Source organism: Ostrinia nubilalis, chromosome 23, assembly GCF_963855985.1.
Source record: "Ostrinia nubilalis chromosome 23, ilOstNubi1.1, whole genome shotgun sequence".
Lineage (NCBI taxonomy): Eukaryota > Metazoa > Arthropoda > Insecta > Lepidoptera > Crambidae > Ostrinia > Ostrinia nubilalis.
The window spans coordinates 10,529,165-10,547,879 of NC_087110.1; the positions used below are offsets into that span (position 1 = coordinate 10,529,165).

The window sequence follows — 18,715 nt, forward strand, 5'->3', positions numbered from 1 at the left end:
CTAGATTAGAATGTTGGTGCATCATGAAGTTTGGGTCATCGTGGCTTTGGCCTTAAACATATTGTCTGGCAAGGAGTTAGAACTGTCAAAACTATCTGGCTGATGAGGAAATTAGTTCTGAAGTTCGTCAGATAGGTCTGGCGTTCACCAGCTCTTAGTCTAGGTATTATGCCATTACCAAGAGTTAAGCTAAGTTAGTTTAAACTTAGCTCGCATAGTTGATGCAGTTTCTTTGCAGTTTGCATGCACTTTGCAGTCTTGGGATGACTATGGGAAACTGTCTATGGAAGCTATAAACTAACTTACCTATTGTCTGCCAACCGCATTGAGCAAATTGAGGCAGTCGAAGTGTAAGTCCAAATTACGATGGTCCTTGCAGAATATAAACCTTGGACATTGGACACCTTTCTTTTTATAACTTAAAGCATTCGATCAATACAAATTGATAGTTAATTCATCCCAATCACTATAAAATTGACATGATTAATCAAATAACCTACGATATCAAACAAAATACCTACTTACGATGCAGTTTCAAAATCAATGAAATAGTGCGCTGAATTCATCAATCAATATTGCTATTTCACGTTACTCACAATCGTAATAGTATATTTATTATGTAGAATAATCATTATCAATGACATTGACTCTCTATCACACTAATATGGCCTCTATTTCTATACACTCACCATTGAATTTGCGAAATCACCTGCCATTCATTCTCACGTCTTTATTTTTTACTTCTCACACCTGTGAGCAAAGTAGGTGACTCGAAAATTGTAATTAAAACCCAAATCGATGTTGGCCAACTCGATTACGCGTCATGCAAATTGTAAATCGATAGTGTCTCAATCGATGTTTCGGATTTGTGAGAGTCAGACGGTAACATTTACGAAACTTCTGCTTCGGAGTCACCAACATTAGGGTGTCCCTTATTTTTCAAAGTTTTAAATTTGTAACGCATAGGTCTTAGTTTTGTTTGTTTGCCTCTAAAACACTCGGAAATAAATTTTTACCTTATTTGGAGTACGATAACCCGTGCCGACTTGCATCGAAACATGTTGCGCGGCAGTAGCGGTGCGTATTCGCGGTATTTGTCATTTGTTCTAATTAATCTCGTGATAAACACCTATTGTTTGACATTTAGAAGATGGCTGTGGAATTAAGAAGCAATAAAAAAAGTATTTTCTTAGTCGGGGACGTAAATTTATCAAATAATAGGCACAAATTTACCGTTAATCGTCAAGTTTTTGCAGTAGTTTTTAACATATTTTGCGAAGTTAATTAAATGTTATTGAAACCTCTAATCTCATCATTCGGGAGTGTATTATATTTTGGGAAAAGCTATAAATCCTACCAGAGCCTAACTGTGTAAAAAAACTTGTGTATCTTCACCATGCTTGGAGGGAGTTGCAAGAAAAATTATTTAAAAAAATCAAGATTTATAAGCGCCGCGGTGAGAAGGATTTAAAAACAAATAAAATATTTTAACAAAAACAAATAAAACCAAGGCGTCCAGAGTGTTAAGGTGTAGACAAAAAGTTAGTTAAGAAAGTAGAAAGTGCAAGACAAAGAAAATGAAATAAATAAATAAATAAAAAATAGAGCAAATATGTTTCGGAGGTTTATCATCATCTCTTACTACGCAAGATTCTATACAAACGCAAGGACATCACGACCAGCTTACCAGCTCTAAGGAAAGCCTTAAGGAGCTCTTGACATCCACTTTCCAAAAGGTATATGAGAGTGTTGACAAATTGATTTCCAAAGCAGCCCTGAGCAAGTTTAGTCAACATCTTTGGTACTTCATATCAGAAGAAATTGCCGTTTTATCACTCTTTGATGATGAAGGTCATGAACAAACACCGTCAATATTGTAGTAAAAGTACAAAGAGAGAGTATGTATGATTCTGGGAAGAGATACATTCCATCTGAAGAAGGTATGATTATTTCTATGGTAAATAGGACTTTGTACTAATTTTTTATCCTGTTTTTAATGAATTGATAATAATACTGCCTTATTTATTGTTGCTGGAAAACCATTGAGTGGTTTTATGTCTGTCAAGAGTATAAATTTATTTTCTCGATTGAAAATTGATAATAATTTCCCCCTGAGACACATTTCTATATGAGATAAAGATGTTGCCTATTTAAAGGCAAAAAAGTGCTTCTTTAAGGGTAGTTAATGATACAGCTGAAAGAGCTATAAAGCTTATGCAAGATTTTCATGGTTTGATCACTGCAAAGGAAGAGCAAAAGCTTTTTTTGCTACGCACAGTGTAGCAAAAATCAGGCCAATATTCAGGAGCATGGAAATCTGTATCCAGAATGTAAAAAAGGGTCCCTCAAAAGTAAAATATATTGTCTGATCTGTAATGTTATCTTCTTTTTATAAATATTTTATAAAAAATAAATATTTTAATTGATTTAGCTACATAACGAAAGGGCTAAAACCAGCATTTTTCAAAATCTTCAGAGCTAAGTCGGCACGGGTTAATGTGGACGTAGGAAGATGAAATTTTGTATTTAAGTATGTCTGAGTAGTACGAAAAGAAATAGAGGGTATGCATTTCAATATCTAAAAAAAATTTTTTTCGGCCATATAAGGGACACCCTAACCAACATGCTTGCCAACATTGAAAAAACCGCTAAACTTCTTGGCGGGAAAGTGAAACGTCATGTTTAGCAAAGTAAATGATGTTAAAATTCGCCTCCTCTGTCGCCAACGTCCATACCACGTTGAAAACACCGGTTCTCGTCCGATCACCGAAGTTAAGCAACGTCGGGCGCGGTCAGTACTTGGATGGGTGACCGCCTGGGAACACCGCGTGATGTTGGCTTTTTGCTTCTTTTGATAAAAAATACAATATTTAATTAAAATTGTTACGGTTTTGTTTGGTGATTTTAATCAAGTACCTACCCATAACAATAAATCACACAATTTAGAAAGTCTTCGATCAAGCAAGCAATGACATTGTAAAAAACTTACAATGGAATTTTCTAAAAAACGTAGACGTTTTTTGCCTTTACTCAAATGTCAGAAAAAGAGTTCGATCGTAAATTGGTCAATTAGTAGGAGTAATCATTTTATTTTTAGAGCCCTTCACAGTGCTCAGTGACATGGAAAAACTGTAATAATGATGTAACTTACGAAATCAACAGAGAAAAACTGTATGGACTGCATTAAAATGTATTAAAAACGCCTCCCTACAAATCTACAGAGATTATGCACAAAATAGAAATGAATTTCTTTATTGGCAAAAGTTACATAAAATATGGTATAGGTAATAGGTATTTATTGGTACTTTACTATGTCATATAATTTTTGTCATTCTGATTTTTGTAACTATTTTACCTTTTGGGAATATAAAATTCTATCTTGATTCGCATTAATTACTATTTGAGTTTTTTTTTCTGCAGAAATACTCAAAGTATTTAATAGGTAGGTAGTCAATAGTTTAGGTGGGCTTTTCTTCTTCCCGTTTTTACGGGACGATTTCTTCTTCCCGTTTTAGACGACTCAATAAGATAAATCTGTGGGGTTCAAAGGATCTACCACTACGTTACAACAACAATAAACACATGCCTTTCGCTTGATGAGCAAAGGAAGGTCACGTCATACAATGATACCATCGTTCCCACCAGCTGAACGGAAAAACTTGCTTCCTACTTGCAATTACCATAAATCAATTAAAAATGACCCCTATCACTGAGCAATAAGAGTTGAAAGTTCACGCTGAGTTTTTCGCAACAATATTGCAGAATTATAAAACCAAATCACTAAAAACAGTCGTGAGTGTTTGCAATAAAGATCAAAACTATAAAAAAGCATGAATCGTAGAGTCAATCGGTTCGCCACGACCATTTCAAGGTGTTGTCGTCGATTTTACACTATTATTATGATATTTGTCTATTCGGTGCCCGTTTCTTAATTCGGTCACATATTTCACGAGCGCATCGGATTTTTGACCGTGTCGGACACGCAAATTGGTTTTAAATTGTAATACCTAACTAGTTTTTATTAGGTACTACTTACTTACTTACTTTTTTATTAATTCCTTGTAATGAACCACAGCTTTTTTTCCTTTCAACTTTTTTTCCTTTCAACTTTTTTTTGACTGCAAAGATTACCAACGCTGCCGTCCAATCACTATAATGCCGTTAACCCACAATTTGTCAATTTTGACTTTTGAATACCATCCGAATCAGAAAAAAATGCTTAATCTAGCACTATTATCGAAATTTTTATATCTTGTTTAGTTCCTGAGATAAAAAAAATAAGAAAGCCGCTAACTGCTTGGCCTCTGCAAGATTACATAACTAAAATGCAGTTACATTACATTTCTTAGCTTAAACGCGGTTAAGCGTCTTTAATTGTTATTAGAATTAAAAATTTAAGAAAAATTACCAAGCTTTATTGCCGTTATTTACAATTTCTAGTCAATACAGCCGTTAAGGTACTTTAACGACAATATTGCTAAGCTGCTCTTTGCAAAGCTTTAATAGACTCCTCAAGACTAAAACGCCGTTAAGTAAAATTATTAGACTTAAACGCAACAAAGGTCCAATAACGGCATTATAGCTTTGTATTACATGAATTTATTTATTAAAATTGCACTAGTAAATTCACCATGAAGGCTAACCAAATGTAACAATCTATGTGTTTTTTACATTTTTAAAATACTTAAATGCCGTTAACCTACATTCCTAAACTATAATGCGGCTATGTTCAAAAAGTTGAATGAAGTGCTCTAAGCGTCGTTGCGTGCGTCGATCACTCAGCTCAGTCAGAGTTACTGATGTGCCGCTGATAACGCTCCCGGAAATATTCCTAGCGTTCTCAACAAAATAAATTTAGTTTTAATTTTATGTTTGTTTATTTATTTATTTATTTATTTATTTATTTTTGGGAAACATACAGTTACAATATAATTTAACTTAGGTGCAGTGAGAAAACACATAAACCAATTAAGTTTCCACAGTTAAATATACACATAAAGTTGGGCAAACCATTATGACTAAATTTTTATTAATATGTGATGTGCAATGTTTCTATGTTTTATTATCTAAGACTAGTCGTTATAAACAAGGTATGAAACGTGTTAGTGAGATATTGCTGTCTTGTCACTATTTTCGTGGCTAATGCGCACTGCAACTTTAGGACACGGCAGCGCGGTAATTGAGCATCAGTGTGCCTCTGAGTTTTAAATGATAAGAACACGTTGCGTTTTGTTTTCTAATTTTAAAAATTAGTAAAAGAAGCCTGGTGTTCGATCATTTTACTTGTTCATTTTGTTTTACATCTTCTATGTTAGACGAAGACATAACGTTCGTTTGTTTCAGGCAAATGTCGTTCAACGGCTGGACAAAGGTCTCCTCAAGGATTTCCACAACGATCGGTCCTGCGCCGCCCGCATCCAGGCACCTCTTCTGACCTTTACCAGATCGTCGATCCATCTAGTAAGGGGCCTGCCTGCCCACATTACGTCTTCAGGCTGGTGGTCGCCACTCGAGAATTTTTCTACCCCATCGGCCATATTCAGCTCTGCCACTTGATTTTAGCAATTCTGCGGGTTATGTCGGTCACTTTGGTTTTTCTACGCATCTCCTCATTTCTGATTCGAGCACGCAAGGAAACTATGCTTGGCATAGCACGCTCCATCGCCCTCTGGGTGACCTTGAGCCTTTTTATGAGGCCCATAGTAAGCGACCACATCTCAAATCCGTATACTATCACTGGCAACACGCACTGGTCACAGACTTTTGTCTTTCTGCGACACTGCGGTATTTCGGACGTGAAAATATCGCGAAGCTTCCCGAACGCTGCCCAGCCGAGCTGGATTCGACGATCGACGTCTCTCTCAAAGTTGGACCTACCTAACTGGATGGTTTGTCTCAGGTATACATAATTGTCAACAACTTCGAGTGTAGTCTCCAACTTTCAGAGGAGTGGGTACAACACGGACATTTGGCATGATTTTTGTCTTGTCCATGTACATTTTGAGACCCACTTGTTGCGAGGCTCTACTGAGGCCATCGAGCATTGTGCCTAGATCTGCCACAACTACGATATCGTCTGCAAATCGAAGGTGGGTGATGAACTCGCCGTTGATATTTATGCTGAATCCTCTCCAGCCCAGAAGCTTGAAAACATCTTCCAGGGATTGAAAACAGTTTCGGAGATATTACGTCTCCCTGTCTCACCCCTCGGTGCAACTAGATAGGTTTCGAGACCTAATCCTGGAGATGGACTGACATTATGACGTTTTTATACAAACCTTTTTGAAGAGGAGTACCACCATACTTCTTTGCAATGCCGTAGGCGTTTTCCCCTTGAGGATGACGGAATCAAACAGCTTCTGAAAAGCCTTGTACCGCCGTTCCGCCTGCTTTCAGAAGCTCAGCTATGATTACATCATCACCAGGTGCCTTGTTGATTTTTAGCTATTTGAGAACCATTCTAATCTCGTACAGACTAATATACGGGATATATTCGGCAAGTGTCGAGTCAATCTAGCTAGCACGTATTTTCTATAAAAATGTGTCAAATGATCCGTCACATAGGCTATCCACAACTTAATCAGAAGTCGTGAAACAGGCCCTTACTAAGCGATCATGAAATATGCCCTTAATGTCAAAAAACGAACAAATGGACAGTAACATTATGTAATTACGTGTAAAAAGACATTTCTGTCATTAAAACAACATTCCACGAAGAAAAAATTAAATTTAGTAAAGGTGTAGTTATATTGAGAATATTACCGTTAACCACTTATATGTCGACTTAATTTGATACTATTTTACGAATTGTAGTTTATTTCCATTTGATAAACATGATTCTCACCATTCTCACTAACTAGGTGATTATTATAAGCAGCGTGAAGTTAATTTATTAGGTAAGGCTTGCCGCGTTGTACATTATTATTGAATTAAATAAATAGATCTCAATTTTTATTAACTACAAAATATTGTAGTTGTAACCTGTTTCAGTAAACAGGCAAAATAATATAAATATATTGCGGCATTGGTAATAAAGTGTCGTCACTTATTATTTTTATTATTGTGAAACTGCTAAGTTTGAGAACTTTCAATAGTTGGTTTTAATTGATCTCAAATAATGAAAATGTAAAGATTTTATTTTGCGTTGTCTTTTATGAGTATCTACTTTTTTAAAGTGGTAAATTTAAAAAAATATCATAATAAAACGTATGATTGATATCAACGAATGCTAAAAATAGTAAAGACTTGATTTTTTTAAAATCAATATAAATTTTCAACACTAAAACAGGTTTTGTTATTTTTGACATAAATGCAATTTTCTTTATTTCCTGAACTATTAAGTAGCTAGTACTTAGCTTAAATGCCGTTATGGTGAAAAGTTTTGTTTTTAACTGCATTTTAGTCTTGTAATCAAAACGAATCAAACAGGCATACCAATAGTTTCGTAATTTATGTGTTAATACTAGACTTAAATGACGTTAGCTAACATTAGCTGCACTTAAGGCAAGTATTTTCACGTTAAAAAATAATAGTTTTACCGAGCTAAAACGTCGTTAAACTATTTAACGGCATTAAAGTTTAGTAGAATTATTAGTTAGAAACTCATTTTACAAATGTATCAAAGTTATTCAAGATCCAAAACTTAAACGCCGTTAAGGTAGCCATACCGGCGTTTTAGTTGTGTATATTTTGAGATATTATTTCAATAATACTGAGTTAAAATGTATAAATTAAAATATTTCAAAATCGATAATATGTAGCGTCGTGAGAGTTTGTGTCAATTGTAGCTCTTAAAAATACCTTTAAAATGATATATTTAAATTATAAATTACTCTTTTACTTTTGAAACAGCGATTTTTTTTTAATTCGTGATCTTTAAACTCGTTTTTCTCCGAAAGTGGTTTTTGCACTTAACGGCGTTATAGTGATCGGACGGCAGAACGGGCCAAATAATGTTGTTCCCGCCATTTAGAAATTGCTAACTTATTTGTCCCTAGTATTGTGAAAAACCAAAAGATTGCAAAGTATCATTCATTACAGCGTACAGTGTAATTAAATAAAAATTGCGCTAATGTTGTTTTTTACTAAACACACAATTTACAACTAGATTTACTATCAACGATGTAATTGTATGTAATTGCACGTGATTCTCATGCGTGTTGCGAAAAGCGCGCCTCGATTAGAACCCGACCTCTTTCGATAAGACCGGCAATTAAGTACCGCTACTCGCTGATAGATGGCGTTGCGTAACAGTAAAACTATTTTAATAGATGTATGATTAAGTGCGTTACTGTGGAATTTAAACTTTAACATGTAAGTACATCATAAAGTTAACATATTTTTTTAAAACAACATTAATTTTAAACAGGGTAGATCAGCAATTAATTGCATTATCTACCACATCATTAGCACCAGGGGGCAGCACTACACTTGTTATTAAAACAAAATGACTCGCGCTTTATTTCAATTTTTAATTGAGTTGAAAATATTGATTAACACTAACAATCTGTTATCGTTACTGCTCGCCTTGAGTTGAGCTATTGATAAATTTATTTTATTTATTATGATGTATGATTTTGGCTCTACAATATTCATTTTATGAACATTCGTTAACATTATTATCAGGATATTGGCTCTTCTAGGCATTCCGTTTTTTTTTTTAAATTAATACACTCAATTTATTTAAAATACTTAGGTATTGCCAATTTTTTTCGCCAATTTTCTGATACTCCTCCACCTTCGTGCCTTGAAATTCGCCGCTTTATCAACCTTAAATAATAATTTGAATGTCGCTTCGAAATAGTTCATTTAATATCCATAGAAAAGAAACAAAAAGTAAAAAAGATCTTTTCCGATACCGGGAATCGAACCCGAGCCTCCTGGGTGAGAGCCAGGTATCCTAGCCACTAGACCATATCGGATATTGGTTGTAATGCCGAAATACTAAGTTACCAACTACATATTTACAATATTTATTTCTGACTGAAATGAGTGACGCCCGGTTCACAAACATTACTATGAGATCTCACAGTGCGCGTGGACGCACAGGGTGATACACGAACCAATTACAGAGCTCTATTCAACGCTGGGCGTTGGATTTGATGCTTGCAAGCATCGTTTGTCAATACGGGCGTGAAACGCTTGAAACCGCTTGTTACCAATAAGTAACACTGAATAACATTTTTTCTTAAAAAAAAATCTCATCCAGTCACACCAGTACTCGTTGGTTACACTGTAACCTGTATTATATTACAGATAACTTAAGTACTTTTGTGTATTTTGATTTTAAATGTGTTTTGTACCTTGTTTCTTTATAAACTTCTCCTGATATTATAGGTACTTAATGTGTGAAACAATGACAGTGTGACTGGATGGGATTTTATTCCCAACGAGTAACAGTAACAGTGTTACTCTTTTTTATATTTACTATATTATTTTGACGTTCATTAGTGCCACTTGTGGTCTAAACTGAATAAATATTTTTTATTTTTTTTTATTTTGAACTTCTTTGGGTGACTCGTTGAGATCAAGCGCCTAAAAAGTTGAAGCAGCAAAAGTAACGCAAGTCAAGCTAAATGCATCTTATATTAGTTGTAATAGGGTCAAATTTGCAACAAAAAATATAACCTGAAACTGTCGTGTTTTGATGATTTTATCTTCAGAAACAATGCAAATCTCAACCATATTTAGCAATAATACAGTAGGTAATATAATAAAAACGCCATGGGAGTCTATTTGATAGCGGTTTCACGTCATATTGAAATCATTTTGTGCTATGGGAAGTTATTTGCCATTGCAGTTATGGGAAATTATACTTTATGTTGTAAGTTATAGGGTTTACTTTGAAGTATTTTGCGGTTTTGTTTGTGGTGTAGAACGGTAGTTGTTAAAATGATATTGATACAGGAAGCGCATAACAGTTATTTAAAGGGAATAGAGATTAAACTTGAATGAATTTAACCACAAAGTCCGTACTTACTTTCGATTTCTAGTGCGTTAACTATTCATAAACTGACTGAAGAACTTTAAAATTAAGTCATGTTAAAATTCGAATCATTTGTCGCCAACGTCCATACCACGTTGAAAACACCGGTTCTCGTCTGATCACCGAAGTTAAGCAACGTCGGGCGCGGTCAGTACTTGGATGGGTGACCGCCTGGGAACACCGCGTGATGTTGGCTTTTTGGTTACTTTTTTAATGAATTTCGTAAAGTTCACTAAAAATTAATAGGTAATCATAATTTGCTTGAAAGAAACGAATGGACAGAATCTTTGTAAATTTTTAAGACAAAAAGCTGTTAGTAGCATCAGTAGCATCTACTAATTAATTAATTAAACAATGATTTTGTACCCCTAATTGAGAGTAAGTTGTATACTTTACAGAGAAAGTCATAAGTTACGAATTTGACCGTCATCGTGTAAACATAAAGAGAGAAAACAAAAGCTAATAATATTAATACAAGACATCAGTGAAAGTGGATGGCCAACAAACTGTGACGGAGTGATCCTCCTATACATATCCGAGCTTTTTTCAAGCCAATTGATACTCAATTCCTAGATCATACGGTTGCAATTACTTTGAAAACCACCTGTGCTAAAGGTGCCGATACGCCTAAGCTTTAAGTTGTAACAAAATTCATTATTCGTAGACATACAGAAACATAAGTTTTGTGTTACATACTGTAACTTCAGTGCAATAAAGGGTGTTAAGTGTGTAAATAGTTCGTTCGCTTCAGCCAAATGACGTTCACTAGATGACTAGACAAAGGCCTCCTCCAAGGATTTCCACAACGATCAGTCCGGCCTGTGGTCGCCAGTTCGCCACTCGAATTTTAATTTTAAAGTTAAATGTCACGTCCATGGCAATGAGGGTTTTCGCGATTGAAAAATCCGCCAGATGGCAATACGTAGACGGGAGGTCCAAATGCTGCATGATTGGTTATTTTTGACATGACATTGACAGATATGTCAAAATCCACTGCCATCTGGCGGATTTTTCAATCGCGAAAACCCTCATTCATATAGAAATAATGGAAAAATCCAAGGTTCAATTCACGATATCTATGAAAAAACATCCTGCCAAACTGTGACCCCATTTAATACTCATTGTAGCGCTAAACCAATGTATCAGCACCTTAACTTATTCGTCAATAATAACATCAATTTTGTTACTTACACCTTAATGTTACGTTTCAATTTTCTATGTGATTATTTGTAAATTGTGTCATACATTATTAGACCTTGTTGCTTTCATATTACGAGTTATTACGATTGAATGAGCACTTGACAGGTATACTTTATGAATGAATTTATATCGTCGTAAACTAATTTTAAATATTGATATTGAATTTGAAACTTACGAAATGAAGCGTTACATTTTGGTAATGTGTTACATTTTTACATTATTAATTGTTTTATTTCAAATATGTATTTATTGACAAAAGATTGGGAAGTAGAATTTTAAAATCACTCAATTGGAAAAATTCCATGTAGGTATAATGGTGATTAAAATTTATAATGTGTAACTTTTATTCATTCTTGCCTTATAAAATGAGAATAAGTTTCTTAGGCCTAATACGTCACCTCTGACAAAAAAGTAAAAATTATAAAATCCTCGTACTCGTACCTACTCTCCATAGTAATAATATTTGCCCCCACTGGGATTCGAATCTGCTGCTGCAGCTCGCTATAATCCATCATACAAAACAAGCCAGGTTCTTCCAACTCACTTTTTAACGTGGAAAAACTTTTCCTCAAACAAACATAAATTCTAGTTTAATAATCAGTTATCTTTTTACATTGTAGAGAACTAAATTGTTTTGTTGCAACAATAGCTGCAATATAACGAGAGAGATCGCGGCAATCAGCTGATTATGATTGTAACTAGCGTGTAGGGTTACCATGTTGAGAAACATTATTATATTATTTCAAGGACGCTGGCTGGAGTATTAATTAACACTTTATTTCGTTATTAGAGGATCAAATACCACCAGTCGATGGATATACTTTTTGTGACCGTGCAAAACTTGGTTTCTTCATAAAGTTGGTTATTAGGTACCTACTTCCGTAAATTTTTATGTTTCTTAACCTTGGCATTTGGCACACTAGCACCGACAGCTAAAATATCAATCATGGATAAATTTGTAATAAATAAATAACAAAATTATTTTTGTACTTTTTAAAGCGGGTTTTTTTTAAAATTAATTTATTCAAACTGACTGAATGATCATATTGAACTCAAATACAAATAAATCTTGTACCCTTTGTTGCACATTCTAGTATTATAGGAGTACTCAATGCCAATATTATGTACCTACATTGTCCTATTCTTCTAGCTTTTATAGTGACCGAGTTTCTTGCGCTGCTTCTTCTCAGCACTGGCCCATTTATTGTCCTGAAGCAGTGGTAGGGTTAATACTTGGACGTGTAAAAGTGCTCTTTAAAAGCCTACTTGCATAAATAAATGAGTTGTTTTTTGGGTCAAACAGAAATCAAAATGTCCTCCAAAACCTCAAATCACGGTCACCCTACAAGTACGTGGTCCAATTTTGCCCGCGGAATGGGCCAGCTCACAGTGTGTTATGGGACTGTATAAACGGACATTCTCATTGATTTGATGAAACGTATAGAGCTCAGTTATACAAACATGATAGTAAAACTCCCGTTTGAAAATTCCAAGTAGTTTTCGCGGTATAAAAATTCAAAGTTACCTATTTTTTTACTTCAAAATTATGCAAAAATATTCTCACTCGTTAACTAATAACATTTAATTCAGAATTGTTATAATACTTCATAGAGCTCTTAAAACTACACGTAATAAGCATATTAAGTGCTTCGTAAACGCATTCAGTTAATAAGGAAAAATGATTTTAGTGATTTTTGTTTTTATTTTTTTTCTCAATTATACCTTAATATATGCAAACATTTTTAATTGCAAGATATAGTCTGATATTTAATCTAATTGTATTAATAAAATCAGCTTTAAACTCCGTGATATATTTGAGAAAAAACATAAAACGTCTTAATAAAATTTTTACGCGTCTAGAGTCGACAATTTTGGAAGGAATAATTCATGTCTAAAAAGTTTCAAATCCCACCTCTTATGTGCATAGTGTTGAAGGTTCTAAAAAGTCACATTCACATTGTTTTTAACCGACTTCAAAAAAAGGAGGAGGTTCTCAAGTCGAGTCTTTTTTCTTTTTTAACACTCTTATATTAACTTAAGTTGCATGTAAGTAACTAACTAAAAAAGTATGTAAACAAATCTAGGAAGTCGAATTTAGCCTACCTTTAATAATTTTCTCATCGATTTGAAACCTATGTAAATCGGATGTCAATACAATAATTTCGTACAATCGAGCTGATGATATTTAAACATCCAAAAGAAATATTGCTATTAAAAAGTGACGGGAAATTTACAGTTCTATATGGCGCATATTTTCAATTTGATTTTCCTCAAATATATCACGGAATTTAAAGCTGTTTTTTTTTAATACAATTAGATTAAATATCAGACTATATCTTGCAATTAAAAATGTTTGCATATATTAAGGTATAATTGAGAAAAAAAATAAAAACAAAAATCACTAAAATCATTTTTCCTAATTAACTGAATGCGTTTACGAAGCACTTAATATGCTTATTACGTGTAGTTTTAAGAGCTCTATGAAGTATTATAACAATTCTGAATTAAATGTTATTAGTTAACGAGTGAGAATATTTTTGCATAATTTTGAAGTAAAAAAATAGGTAACTTTGAATTTTTATACCGCGAAAACTACTTGGAATTTTCAAACGGGAGTTTTACTATCATGTTTGTATAACTGAGCTCTATACGGTTCATCAAATAAATGAGAATGTCCGATTATACAGTCTCATAACATACTGTGCAGCTGTACAGGCTCATTACATTAGAAAGTACCATATCAATGTCTTGACGTCAACCAACGTGGTTGTTTACTTGTTATGTAATTTATATTGGCGGAGAAATGGTGGCAGTGTAATGAACTGTCCGTACTTTACAATGTTATTGTCGTGTGGCGTACAGTTAAATTATTCTGTACGGTTAATAGTCTCGAAACAGAATTACAATTTGCAACAATGAAATCTTGTAATCAGCACTTCAGCAGTAGCTGTAAATCAAGTCTTTAGGTTTTAGAGAGCTGATATAAAGTGACACTTTTGTATTATATCTAAAATAATTATTGTTATACAAAAACAGCTTTGTATCTTTTCTCGCATATGTTGAATCGAGGAGTCTCAATACTCGCTTATCTCTCGTGGAAACACTGCAAATTCTAGGGTAGAGTTCGTCCTATTTGGATTTAGGATCTTTAGAGTTGTGTTAACTTGTGATTCTACAAAAGTATCCCTACTCTATGTTCAAAATTGTATCTCTTCACTTTAGTATGTTTCACGATTAACATACTTAACAGTTAGTTAGGTAAACACTATTTTGTTGTAAATTGTCCCTGAAAAATAACTCATAAATTACTTTTCTTTTGTTTCAGATAGTCGACGAAAACAGCTGGCTGGAAAAATGACGCGCAGAAGAAGATAGCGTTCCATTTTCAAAAATTCAAAAGTGCCATGTGTGGGTGACAGTGTTGATCACAATGAGTGATTGAAAATAAAACAAAAAACAAAATGGCGTCGATATCGCGAGTGACACTAGTGAGTGTGGTGGCTTGTGCCGTGTTTGTGTGTGTGAGTGGACACGTGGCGTTGACGTACCCTCCAGCAAGGAGGTTCGATTTGGACTTTTTAGACAATTCCAGGACGAAACCGCCATGCGGGATGCCCAAAGGTAAATGAAAATTTTGTACTTTCTTAGATATTTTAACTACCTACCATGTTTATTATTATAGCGTTTAACTGAGTAGGTTCCTGCAGCAGGAATCCTGCGATTAAGGAGAGACATGTGACCTAATAGAGCTATCTTGGCCGTTTGTTCCCAATCAGTCACACCGAAACGTGTAACTGTTACTCGTTAGGAAAAAAATCCCATCGAGTCACACTGTATTAGGTTATAAACTGTGGTATTAGGACACGTGTTTACCTAACTTCTCAATTTCGTACATTTAGCTTAAACCTAACTAAACTGTTCAGTAAATTGAAAAAAAAAATTCAATGGCACCTAATTTATCTTCTGGGATTTAATATCAAATTATTTCAAACTAGCTTTTGCCCGCGGCTTCACCCGCGTGAAATTTCATATGTCACAGATCGTCATAAATTATAGCCTATATGTTATTCTGGGTTATAAACAATAATACTGTAAAGTTTCATCGAAATCCGTTCAGTAGTTTTTGCGTGAAAGAGTAACAAACATCCATACATCCAGATCCAGACATCCAAACTTTCGCATTTATAATATTAGTAGTTAGTAGGATATTAGTAGGATTATTTTATCGTTCTTGAACAAGTATGTCCAGAAATAGAGTGAGGTATAATTTTAGCAAATGTCACGGTCTTGGAACGTTTAGAGGGCCTGTTCTACACAAAACATGTCGGCATTATAATTTATAGTGTCACCCAGTTACCTACTAAATGTTCTTCACGCATTGAAATATTATCAAATTACATACTTTGAAACAGCAATAAAACGGCTATAAAACTATTATTAGCAACATAATGTTACTTAATGGTTTTTCTGTGTAATAAATAGTACAATTTATTATAGGTATTCGTTGCAAACCGGTATTTAATTAAATGCCTAGTTTAAATGATAAAATTATTTGATTAGACCAAGGGCAAGGCTTCCCAGTCTTTTTAAGGTTCCGTAGTCAAATGGCAAAGAAAGACTTATGATAGTCGCTCGCATTCTATTTGTACTTCTACCCAAAATTCGCCCGTTTCATCGCCAACGTCCATACCACGTTGAAAACACCGGTTCTCGTCCGATCACCGAAGTTAAGCAACGTCGGGCGCTGTCAGTACTTGGATGGGTGACCGCCTGGGAACACCGCGTGATGTTGGCTTTTTGCTATTTTTTTAAAATGATGATCTTAATGCAGAATTTTCATTTTAATTTAAGTATAAATCACTGGCTTTTAACCGTACGAAGTGTAATCAATGTGAATTTTTGATCACCGCTCTCCTAAGTTGACAAAGTCGCTGATAAAAACCGCGATAACAGGTTTGTTTATAAATAGAGATCTAGGCATGCCGTTGTGACCTAGGTCGTTGACCTCTGACTCACGCTGCAATCTCACAGTCGGCTGCAATAGAATGTGGCATTATTTATAAACATTAAAATCTGGGCCAAAGATTATTATCTGTGGTCAAAATAACAGCTTTGTACTAAATTTCAGATGATTTATGTAATAAAATATTTTCATTTTTTTTTTCATTTCATTTTCAAAACTTTCTGTGTGCTGTACTGCTGTTTCGGCATTTTCCGGTTAATGAAACGGCTTGAGCGATTTTGATAAGAATAAGGACGGAATGGGGCTTTGTGGAAAAAAAAAACACTTTTACTGCACTTCTTCATTTTGAACAGCAAATTGAAAAGTAAGTTTGGGTTTTTAATGTCACGGTCTTATAACGTTTAGAGGGCCTGTTCTACACAAAACATGTTGGCAATATAATTTATAGTGTCACCCAGTTACCTACTAAAAATGTTCTTCACGCATTGAAATATTATCAAATTACATACTTCGAAACAGCAATAAAACGGCTATAAAACTATTATTAGCAACATAATGTTACTTAATGGTTTTTCTGTGTAATAAATAGTACAATTTATTATAGGTATTCGTTGCATACCGGTATTTAATTAAATGCCTAGTTTAAATGATAAAATTATTTGATTAGTTAGTTAGACCAAGGCTTAACAATATTTTTAGGGTTCCGTAGCCAAATGGCAAATAACGGAACCCTTATTTTTACTGTGAGGCCCTTGGATTTGGTTTGCCATTTTTTGCGACGCCTGCACAATTTTGGGAACCCTTGGAAAAACTATTTATTATGATAGTCGTTCGCATTCTACATATTTGTACTTTAACCCAAAATTCGCTAATTTTGTCGCCAACGTCCATACCACGTTGAAAACACCGGTTCTCGTCCGATCACCGAAGTTAAGCAACGTCGGGCGCGGTCAGTACTTGGATGGGTGACCGCCTGGGAACACCGCGTGATGTTGGCTTTTTGCTATTTTTTTATTCATAATGCAAAATTTTCATTTAAAGAAAAATCACTGGCTCTTAATTTCGCCAAATAATAAATGTGAATTTTGATCACCGCTCTTCTAAGTTGACAAAGTCGCTGATAAAAACAGTGATAACAGGTTTGTTTATAAATAGAGATCTAGGCATGCGGTTGTGACCTAGGTCGTTGACCTCTGACTCACGCTGCAATCTCACAGTCGGCTGCAATAGAATGTGGCAATATTTATAAACATTATAATCTGGGCCAAAGATTATTATCTGTGGTCAAAATAACAGCTTTGTACTAAATTTCAGATGATTTATGTAATAAAACATTTTCATTTTTTTTTTCATTTCATTTTCAAAACTTTCTGTGTGCTGTACTGCTGTTTCGGTATATTCCGGTAAATTTCTGAAACGGCTTAAGCGATTTTGATAAGAATAAGGACGGAATGGGGCTTTGTGGAAAAAAAACGTGGGCGGGGCACATAGCTCGTAGAGACGATGGCCGTTGGGGCAGAAAAGTTCTCGAGTGGCGACCACGGGCTGGAAGACGTAGCGTGGGCAGGCCTCCTACTAGGTGGACCGACGATCTCGTAAAGGTCGCGGGAAGAGCCTGGATGCGGGCAGCGCAGGACCGTGCATTGTGGAAAACCTTGGAGGAGGCCTTTGTCCAGCAGTGGACGTCATTTGGCTGAAACGACGAAATAGAGTCAAGTGCCAATCTTAGTCAATCTTTTAGTTTGCAAGATTTCAGATTTTATTGAAACTGACTGTAACCACGTTTTTAGACAAGGTACAGGCAAACTACAGCACATCAAGGTAACGCTGTGGTCGCATCTTATACAGTTGTAATAGAGGCTATCTTGCAAAAAACTTGTCTGATTTGATAGACTGTACATTTGATGAAATCCTGTATTAGATACCTAAATAATGTCTGAGACATTTTATTTGGTCGATTTACTTTCAAGGCTTGTGTTGGTACTTAATTGATTTTTGAATTATTTTATTTTTTTGAGATAATTATGTGTTGGATTTTACACAATAAAAACAATAAAAAACCAATAATAGTTCCATCAATGTTATCAACACCAGACAAATAATTAAATTATTAATTAATTAATTAACGATAACTGTTACATTGCGCAATAATTTAATAACGAAATATTGGACTTATAAAAAAATTAAAAAAACTATACAGCGAGGAAACGCGGTACTCTCGCTTCCTTTTTTACAGCATTTTTAAGAAGACGTTTTTTTTTTATTAGCAAAATAATTGAAAGGGATTTTTTTTTCACTTTTTTGTGTAAGTTGCATGTACGTTACGTTTCATGATTATCGAATTTAATAACATAATTTTTAAAACATAGCTATCTTTTCTGCAGTTGGTAAAATGTAATAAATTTGGCCGTAGTAAGGTCTTAATAATTTCGGCCTCGAGCGTCAAGCAGTCGTGGCCGAGTGGTTAAGGCGTCTGACTCGAAATCAGATTCCCTCTGGGAGCGTAGGTTCGAATCCTACCGGCTGCGAAATTTTTTGTTTTGAATTGAAAATATATTTTTGCTTAA

General features: G+C 34.6%; 1 protein-coding gene and 6 non-coding genes across 7 annotated transcripts in view; 6 read left to right on the top strand and 1 right to left on the bottom strand.

The window, feature by feature from the left end:
* Nucleotides 1-18,715, top strand: part of LOC135083233 (uncharacterized) — a 95,106-nt gene that overhangs the window by 41,238 nt on the left and 35,153 nt on the right. Inside the window, exon 3 of the mRNA XM_063977970.1 lies at nt 14,511-14,806. Within this exon, the coding sequence (XP_063834040.1) occupies nt 14,647-14,806 (160 nt within the window). The 5' untranslated portion in view covers nt 14,511-14,646. The remainder of the gene's footprint in view (nt 1-14,510; nt 14,807-18,715) is intronic.
* Nucleotides 2,722-2,840, top strand: LOC135083539 (5S ribosomal RNA). The gene has a single exon (XR_010259643.1). It is a non-coding gene; the product is annotated as a 5S ribosomal RNA (ribosomal RNA).
* Nucleotides 8,850-8,921, bottom strand: Trnae-cuc (transfer RNA glutamic acid (anticodon CUC)). Its single transcript has one exon. It is a non-coding gene; the product is annotated as a tRNA-Glu (tRNA).
* Nucleotides 10,063-10,181, top strand: LOC135083541 (5S ribosomal RNA). The gene has a single exon (XR_010259645.1). It is a non-coding gene; the product is annotated as a 5S ribosomal RNA (ribosomal RNA).
* On the top strand, nt 15,862-15,980 carry LOC135083549 (5S ribosomal RNA). Its single transcript, XR_010259652.1, has one exon. It is a non-coding gene; the product is annotated as a 5S ribosomal RNA (ribosomal RNA).
* On the top strand, nt 17,028-17,146 carry LOC135083540 (5S ribosomal RNA). The gene has a single exon (XR_010259644.1). It is a non-coding gene; the product is annotated as a 5S ribosomal RNA (ribosomal RNA).
* Trnas-cga (transfer RNA serine (anticodon CGA)) lies at nt 18,595-18,676 on the top strand. Its single transcript has one exon. It is a non-coding gene; the product is annotated as a tRNA-Ser (tRNA).